This window comes from Branchiostoma floridae, chromosome 11 (genome assembly GCF_000003815.2).
Source record: "Branchiostoma floridae strain S238N-H82 chromosome 11, Bfl_VNyyK, whole genome shotgun sequence".
Classification (NCBI taxonomy): Eukaryota; Metazoa; Chordata; class Leptocardii; order Amphioxiformes; family Branchiostomatidae; genus Branchiostoma; species Branchiostoma floridae.
In genome coordinates, this window is record NC_049989.1 from 22721494 (window position 1) to 22731159 (window position 9666).

Here is a 9666-nt window from a genome sequence, read left to right on the forward strand (position 1 = left end):
GATAATCTTTTGAAACCTTTTAGACATTATATTATTGTATTTTGGACGAGACATCTCTTCAGGCATTGTGTATTCATTTATAAGCTATGCAACAATATTATAGCGTTTTGTTGCCATGGTTGTAAAGGTCAAAGGTGGCAAAGATGGCGTCATCTCGCCGGATGTGAAAGTTCGTCTGCAGCGAGAGTTCAGAATTTACTGGTATTTCGGCAGATTTAAAGTGATTTCCGGTTCCACCTTGGCCTTGGTAATTAAGACTTGTAGAAAATACTTTGTTACTGGGAAGTGTTTGATCCTCTCCATTGCACAGGTAACGTTATAAAGCAGTCTGCTGGTGGCGCATGGCGCTGGCTGGCTTGCCACGAACCAGTATTTTGTAAATGTAATTGAGGTCCTACGTGTGCGCTGATTACATGTTCTTGTTCTTGTTCTTGTACTGTGCAACACCCCTAGTTTGTTGGGGCAAACCACACAGGGCGTAGTGCTGTTGTGTTATTGGCTGTTCCTTAGATGTTGTAATGCCTCTTCCTTAAACTTAGTGGGGTTAGCTTGGAGTGTGGTAGAGTATGGTAATGTATTCCAATCTGTGGCAGTTCTTGAGAAAAATGAATATTTGAGGCAGTCTTTGTTAGTCTTAATGGGTTTATATGAATTTGGATGATTGTGTCGGGATTGCCTAGGGTTCAGCTGCAAGTAATGATCGACCGGTAGGGCTAGGAGGTCATATCTAGATTTTTGGAGGATGGTGAGTCTGTTTGCTGTTCTTCTGTTTTTGAGAGTATCCCAACCCAGGTCTGAAACTAGTTTAGAAACGCTTGTCTGAGAATTTGGACAGTTCGGGACGTTTGAAACAACATGTTTGTGATAGCTACTCCAGTATTGTGTTAGTTGCTGCATACGGGCGCTGCCATGTTTGTGAAAGCTACTCCAGTATTGTGTTAGTTGCTGCATACGGGCGCTGCCATGTTTGTGAAAGCTACTCCAGTATTGTGTTAGTTGCTGCATACGGGCGCTGCCATGTTTGTGATAGCTACTCCTGTATTGTGTTAGTTGCTGCATACGGGCGCTGCCATGTTTGTGATAGCTACTCCTGTATTGTGTTAGTTGCTGTATATGGGCGCTGCCATGTTTGTGATAGCTACTCCTGTATTGTCACGTAATGGACCCTTCCAGCCGAACACCATAAGCCCTGCCCCCTGTTCGATCTCGGGTTCGATTTCAAAACCTCGGTCAAAAACGGCGCGAGTTGCCAAAACATGGCCGCTGCCGCTATTAAGCTGAGGATACCGTATGACTTCGGTTTAGCTTTTTGGGCCCTGAAATCCTCTCAGAACGGGCGAAAGAAAAATGCTATGTATTCTTTGTGTAAGGCTACATCCACTGGGTACATTCGTTTGAGGAGGAGGCGTATATAGTTGCGGTCAGGGCGATATAATTTCAGTCAAAGCGGAAGCGGGAGGCGCTCCATAATATTACCTTGTTGGTGGGCAAGAGTGCCCGGTTTCTGACATGCGGTCGATGCAGGTGTAAAGCTGGGTACGTATATCTGTGACAGGTTTTCTACCGTGTTTGTTGCATGCATGACATTTAAATATAAGCTCAGGAGAAAAACCACACTAAGAAGAAAGCAGCTCGGTCACTCAGTCTCACGGAGAGGGAGCTTGTACCACATGCCAAAATATAAGACCCTAATACAAAGTCCGCTAGTGCAGAGTCCCGTCTCTTCTACGTACACTGCTTTACATGTACATCCTGCCCAGGAACTAAGTAATGCTATGTAGCGCCTACCCTTCCCAAAACAACTATACTCAGAAGGTGTAGTCTTCAACAAAAAAGGCATAGCATTTCTCTTTGGCCATTTCTGTCCCACTAGGGCTGTTTTTGACCGAGTATTCGAAATAGAACGGGGGTTCTATTTGTTCGATATGGCGTTCGGCTGGAAGGGTCCGTTGTGTTAGTTGCTGCATACAGGCACCGCCATGTTTGTGTCAAGAGCAGACCAGCAGGGTTCAAACTTCTTTCAGAGGCCACAACTTGACCGTTGGGCGCGTGGGTGTCGACATGCTGGCGTGTGACCTTCCCGAGGCAGGGGTCAGGCGGGTCAGTGCCCTCCCGACCGCTGCGGAACCAGCCGGGTTCTGGAGCGGCGTGGCCGTGTGGGTGGACAAACCGCACGTGGTGAACCGCAGGCTGACCGGCGCAAAGGAAGTGGCCAGGATTTGGACCAATCACAGAGTCATCAGCACCATGCTGCAGCAGCCTAGGTGGGGCGCTAGTTTCTTTGTGTGACTTCTTTTCACAATTTTGCAGTTTCAGTCTCCCCTGGTTTCAAAAAGGTTTTACACATAAATATGGTATGTTTTAGGTAATTCAATCTCTACAACTGGATAAAAATAGTGATTTACCTCTGGATGTTTTGAGTGACATCCATCACTCTTCTTCTGCATCACTAGAATGAACTGGCGGAACACAATTCAGTGCAAGTACATCTAACTAGAAAAAAAACCTATTGAACCTGTAAGGATTGTATGCAAATGTCACTCATGTAAATCTCAAAAGTATATAAATGTTAACCTGGATGTCTAAGCTTCATAAAGATATGTTGTTTTTTGTTTGTGTTCTCCACACACCTGCCTCAGGGTCTTTGCTGGGTTATCTGAAGAAAGCCTGCAGAAAAGACTGGCAGATATGAAGATGGAGGGAAGAAATGAAGCGGAAGGAGATGATTTAGAACTAATCATAAGGGACTTGTTACCACGGCAACTGGAAAGGGCCAAGGTTGTCAGGGAAGTCGTTGTTTTGGGTGAGAAATGTCAAACTACTTATTTTATTAATATTAGTACAAAATAATCAGCATCATTATAGCATTTCCCAGCATCAAAGGTTCTATTTGGTTCATCCCTGTGCAGTATGGGTAAGGAGGTGAAGTCTGCCAGCTGTTTGTGATTTCCTTGTTGTCGTCTTTAGATCACCCCCGCATCACGGCGTGGTTCATTCCCCTGGGCAGCAGTTGCCATGGCGACACAGAAAGTGAGCAGAGCTACAAGTCCTACAGATTTGTCTACTCTGAAGATCAAACAGGGAAAACGTACGTCTCCAACTGTCTCTCATACTTACCAACCTGAGATGGCTAGCTTCCATGTCTTCCTGTAGGTCTTAAAGAATAGACTGTTGGTGTGTTTGGTCAGATTATGCCATGGTCAAGGTTGATGTTTCTTGTTTAGGGAGAAGACAAGCTGGTCCAGTCTTATTCATATAACTGCTAATCTCAATTGGCCGTTGTGTATAGTTTGCCACCTTTTGTGAAAAACTATTAGAAGTTGCTGACCTGTTTGTTTTGCTGCAGTATTGCACTAGACATCCTGAGTCCACCAGGGGTCGCTGCTGCACACAGTCCTGACAGGAACTGCAGTACAGGGGGCGCTGCTGTACACAGTCCTGACAGGAACTGCAGTACAGGGGGCGCTGCTGTGCACACTGCTGAAGATGACAGGAAGTGCAGCCCAGGGGGCGCTGCTGTACACAGTGCTGAAGATGATGGCATCTGCAGTCCAACTACAAAGTAAGTTTCTTCTTTCAGCTATAATGGTCAGGATGTTTTGAATGCTGTTGATATGCAAGAAATGATTCTTCTGTGTTTCTTGCCTATCCCTCACCTAATGAGGAACAACATAGCCAAGTGGTCGGCTGATGTTGCTCAGGATGATTATTGATGAGGTAGGTTATTGATGAGTTAAGTTATTAATGAGTTAGGTTATTGATGAGTTAGGTTATTGAGGTGTACATCCCCACAGATGGCTGTGCGACCATCTGCTCCCCAAGATAGCCAAGTGGTCGGCTGATGTTGCTCCTGGCGGCCGGAGGCGGGTGCAGGCCCTGGTGCCCATCGACAGGTACAACATCAGGTACCAGCAGCTGAAGAGGAAGTACGGCAGGAGGATGATGCAGGTCTGGCCGGACGTCACCACCACAGATCCAGAGAAGTTTGTGTACGAGGATATCGCCATAGCAACGTATCTCCTGGTAACCTGGTTACAAACATCACTTTGCTTTTGAGAAATTTTCCCCTTCTTGCATTTGTGTGAACGAATGAGTTATGAATGAAAAAAAAAAACATTTTTTCTCAACCACCCTTGCTTTATTTCTACCGATATTTTGGTGACTGTCTGTCACCTTCAGGGCAATTCTGACTGGTTCATATTGTACTGCAGCGTTGCTGCTTACAGTTACACTGTTTACGTTTGGGACTGCAGTGTATATGTAAAAATTTGACAAAACAATCACTGTACATTATGTACATACTTGATGTTTGTGACCGCATCTGTAGCTGTAAGCAGCGCCACCTAGAGCTGCAGTACAAAGTGACAGCAAAACGTTGGTGTAAATTATCAAAAGTTAAAAGAGTCTCTTTATTCTGTTTCCTGTCAGCTGTTGTGGGAGGAAGAGAGAAGCCGACTGAGGCTTGAGGAGAAGCAGTCGTTTGTAGACCTGGGCTGCGGCAACGGACTTCTGGTGTACATCCTGGCTCAGGAGGGGGTGAGACATCCTTACATAGTTAGTGTATATCCTGGCACAGGAGGGGGTGAGACATCCTTACATAGTTAGTGTATATCCTGGCACAGGAGGGGGTGAGACATCCTTACATAGTTAGTGTATATCCTGGCACAGGAGGGGGTGAGACATCTGTGCTTTGTTCTTTTGTTCTTACTTTAGACTTACTTAGACTTACATCAAGCCTCCACATTAAAGCTCTGAGAACAACGGATGCATGACAAACTGGATAGTGTGTGAGTGCTAGGTCCTGCATGACAAACTGTATAGTGTGTGAGTGCTAGGTCCTGCATGACAAACCGTATAGTGTGTGAGTGCTAGGTCCTGCATGACAAACCGGATAGTGTGTGAGTGCTAGGTCCTGCATGACAAACCGTATACTGTGTAAGTGCTAGGTCCTGCATGACAAACCGTATAGTGTGTGAGTGCTAGGTCCTGCATGACAAACCGTATACTGTGTAAGTGCTAGGTCCTGCATGACAAACCGTATACTGTGTAAGTGCTAGGTCCTGCATGACAAACCGTATACTGTGTAAGTGCTAGGTCCTGCATGACAAACCGTATAGTGTGTGAGTGCTAGGTCCTGCATGACAAACCGTATAGTGTGTGAGTGCTAGGTCCTGCATGACAAACCGTATAGTGTGTGAGTGCTAGGTCCTGCATGACAAACCCGTATACTGTGTAAGTGCTAGGTCCTGCATGACAAACCGTATAGTGTGTGAGTGCTAGGTCCTGCATGACAAACCGTATAGTGTGTGAGTGCTAGGTCCTGCATGACAAACCGTATAGTGTGTGAGTGCTAGGTCCTGCATGACAAACCGTATAGTGTGTGAGTGCTAGGTCCTGCATGACAAACCGTATAGTGTGTGAGTGCTAGGTCCTGCATGACAAACCGTATAGTGTGTGAGTGCTAGGTCCTGCATGACAAACCGTATAGTGTGTGAGTGCTAGGTCCTGCATGACAAACCGGATAGTGTGTGAGTGCTAGGTCCTGCATGACAAAGCGTATAGTGTGTGAGTGCTAGGTCCTGCATGACAAACCGGATAGTGTGTGAGTGCTAGGTCCTGCATGACAAACCGTATACTGTGTGAGTGCTAGGTCCTGCATGACAAACAGGATAGTGTGTGAGTGCTAGGTCCTGCAGGACAAACCGGATAGTGTGTGAGTGCTAGGTCCTGCAGGACAAACCGGATAGTGTGTGAGTGCTAGGTCCTGCATGACAAACCGTATACTGTGTGAGTGCTAGGTCCTGCATGACAAACAGGATAGTGTGTGAGTGCTAGGTCCTGCAGGACAAACCGGATAGTGTGTGAGTGCTAGGTCCTGCAGGACAAACCGGATAGTGTGTGAGTGCTAGGTCCTGCATGACAAACCGTATACTGTGTGAGTGCTAGGTCCTGCATGACAAACAGGATAGTGTGTGAGTGCTAGGTCCTGCATGACAAACCGTATACTGTGTGAGTGCTAGGTCCTGTGTGAGTGCTAGGTCCTCCCATGTTGACACATTAGGCAGCAAGCCTTCTCCACTCAGGGCAGTTTTGGGCAGGGTTTCTGATTTCTTCAGACTAACCACCAGTTGGTCGAGGTCCCTTTGTAGTACATGTCTCTAAGTTAGTTTTGGTCTTCCTCACCTTTATTCACATAAATTCCCTCCATGGTTCCAGCATCCTGGAAAGGGGATTGATGTGAGGAAACGCACCACGTGGGACATCTTCGGACAGGGCACAGTTTTACAGGTACCCACTTACTATCTACAGATGGCACAGTTTTACAGGTAACCCACTTACTATCTACTGACAGGGCACAGTTTTACAGGTAACCACTTACTGTCTACAGACAGGGCACAGTTTTACAGGTAACCCACTTACTGTCTACAGATAGGGCACAGTTTTACAGGTAACCCACTTACTGTCTACAGACAGGGCACAGTTTTACAGGTAACCACTTACTATCTACTGATGGCACAGTTTTACAGGTAACCACTTACTGTCTACGGACAGGGCACAGTTTTACAGGTAACCACTTACTGTCTACAGACAGGGCACAGTTTTACAGGTAACCCACTTACTGTCTACAGACAGGGCACAGTTTTACAGGTAACCCACTTACTGTCTACAGACAGGGCACAGTTTTACAGGTAACCCACTTACTGTCTACAGACAGGGCACAGTTTTACAGGTAACCACTTACTGTCTACAGACAGGGCACAGTTTTACAGGTAACCCACTTACTGTCTACAGACAGGGCACAGTTTTACAGGTAACCCACTTACTGTCTACAGATAGGGCACAGTTTTACAGGTAACCACTTACTATCTACGGACAGGGCACAGTTTTACAGGTAACCACTTACTATCTACAGATAGGGCACAGTTTTACAGGTAACCCACTTACTATCTACGGACAGGGCACAGTTTTACAGGTAACCCTCTTACTATCTGGTATTGTAATATTAAAGGGGCATTCCACTCCACACAGGAGTTTTATTTTCCGATAGATATTAATTTTAGGAAGTAATAAAGGCATACTACTTCACATTATACGATAATGTACCCAGTTGCTCCACGTGCCTCAAAAGCATCCAGTATTCTACTTAACTCCCCAAGTACCCTCTAATTGAATTAATTCTATGGCTGAATACAGTTATGCAAAACTTTTAGGTAAGGTTACAAAATTAATTTCAGGATCGCTAAGAAATCTCGTCTTGTTATGTGTTCTTATGCTATCTTATGAGCAATTTGCTTTCGCGGTGTGCCAAAAATATGCACGATAAATAAAGTGTCTATGCATATAGGGAATGCATGGGTAGGGTCTGCATAGGTTTAGTGAGTGGCATGTTGTTTTAAAAAACACACATCGTGCAATTTATCCCAAGGTGAATTCCACAACATTCGGCTGATTATGTATTCATTGACACATTATCTATTGGAAAACACCACCAACTTCTGGAGTGGAATGCCCCTTCAATTGGTACTTAAATCATTGATGAAGTATTGATGACTTGAATTATAAATATTTTAAGTTATTGATTGAGTCGTTTGCAAAGAGTCACGTTATTGCTAAGTAAGGTTCTGACAAGTTCAGTCATTGACAAGTTAAGTTAAGCTAATGACATTTTAATTTATTGGCAAGTTACTGGTGAAACTTTTGCTTAGTTACATTATTGAAGAGTTAAGTTATTGATGACCCTATTGCCGAGTTAGGTGATTGATAAGTTATTGATCATGTAAGTTATTGATGTTTTTCTAGGAAGAGCCAATCACGCCATCTGACAGCTGCCTGTTCCCGGACTCTGATTGGCTAATTGGTAACCATAGTGATGAGCTGACTCCATGGATACCCGTCATAGCTGCCAGGTGAGAAGTTTCCTGTGATGTCACTGTGACATCATCCTGATTGCTTGTGTTATGGAAGAATTAAAAGTAAATAAAATAATTTGTTCTCTGGTAAACTGTGTTCTGTATGTTCAGTCATTTGTTCAACCTTCCTGACCACTTAGATTTCCTTACGAAGGCAACATTCTTTCCTTGCCAAACTTTTGCAAATGTAGTCCACAACAAAGCTGTGTGGCCCAAGGGCTGCATCAGAGATGGGTGCCGCCCAATGCACCATCTGGTGTGGGACTTTAACGTTTAACTTCATCTCCCCCAGGTCCTCCTACACCGCCCGGTACTTTGTTCTGCCCTGCTGCCCGCATGACTTCCACGGCAGGTTTGCGCGCACACACACGGCCACCAGCCACTACAGGAACTACCTGGACTATGTGTGCTCCATCGGGCAGGCCTGCGGGTTCACTGTGGAGGAGGACAGCCTCAGGATCCCATCCACTAAGAGGGTCAGTCTCACTTTCACTTTCACAGTCTCAGGGTCAGTCTCACTTTCACTTTCACAGTCTCAGGGTCAGTCTCACTTTCACTTTCACAGTCTCAGGATCCCATCCACTAAGAGGGTCAGTCTCACTTTCACTTTCACAGTCTCAGGGTCAGTCTCACTTTCACTTTCACAGTCTCAGGATCCCCTCCACCAAAAGGGTCAGTCTTACTTTCACTTTCACAGCCTCAGGGTCAGTCTCACTCTCACTTTCACAGTCTCAGGGTCAGTCTCACTTTCACTTTCATAGTCTCAGGGTCAGTCTCACTTTCACAGCCTCAGGATCCCATCCACCAAGAGGGTCAGTCTCACTTTCACTTTCACAGTCTCAGGGTCAGTCTCGCTTTCACTTTCACAGTCTCAGAATCCCATCCACCAAGAGGGTCAGTCTTACTTTTACTTTTACAGTCTCAGGATCCCATCCACCAAAAGGGTCAGTCTCACTTTCACTGTCACAGTCTCAGGGTCAGTCTCACTTTCACTTTCACTAGCGGCTGCTAGGTCAGACCGGGCCCCAGATTTTTAAAAACTCAGAGTTATTTAACATCAACCCAGGACCGGGTGACAATTAGACGCCATGACCTACCTGTGAAACACTGCGAGGTACCCCTGCAGTGACCTACCTGTGAAACACTGCGAGGTACCCCTGCAGTGACCTACCTGTGAGAACACTGCGAGGTACCCCTGCAGTGACCTACCTGTGAAACACTGCGAGGTACCCCTGCAGTGACCTACCTGTGAGAACACTGCGAGGTACCCCCTGGCCAAGGCTGCACCCACTGCAGGCACCCACTGCAGGCACCCACTGCAGGCACCCACTGCAGGCACCCACTGCAGGCACCGGCGCAACTGTGACCATAACGTTATCTGTTATAATGTTAGGGTGGGATCTGAACCTTTATCTGTTATAACGTTAGGGTGGGATCTGAACCTTTATCTGTTATAATGTTAGGGTGGGATCTGAACCGTTATCTGTTATAACGTTAGGCTGGGATCTGAACCGTGATCTGTTATAACGTTAGGGTGGGATCTGAACCTTTATCTGTTATAACATTAGGCTGGGATCTGAACCTTTATCTGTTATAACGTTAGGCTGGGATCTGTTATAACGTTAGGGTGGGATCTGAACCTTTATCTGTTATAACGTTAGGGTGGGATCTGAACCTTTATCTGTTATAACATTAGGGTGGGATCTGAACCTTTATCTGTTATAACGTTAGGTGGGATCTGAACCTTTATCTGTTA

The 9666-nt window shown here is 45.7% G+C and overlaps 1 protein-coding gene across 1 annotated transcript; it reads left to right on the top strand.

Annotated features, from left to right (window-relative positions):
• Positions 1–97: 97 nt before the first annotated feature.
• LOC118426650 (probable tRNA (uracil-O(2)-)-methyltransferase) lies at positions 98–8379 on the top strand (the record flags this gene model as incomplete). The annotated part of the gene is given in 10 exon segments (XM_035836161.1): positions 98–247; positions 2025–2264; positions 2640–2803; positions 2968–3088; positions 3347–3562; positions 3795–4023; positions 4429–4536; positions 6217–6288; positions 7801–7907; positions 8203–8379. Coding segments are annotated over 9 exon segments (1397 nt in total), but the record flags the coding sequence as incomplete, so codon positions are not given.
• Positions 8380–9666: the final 1287 nt, after the last annotated feature.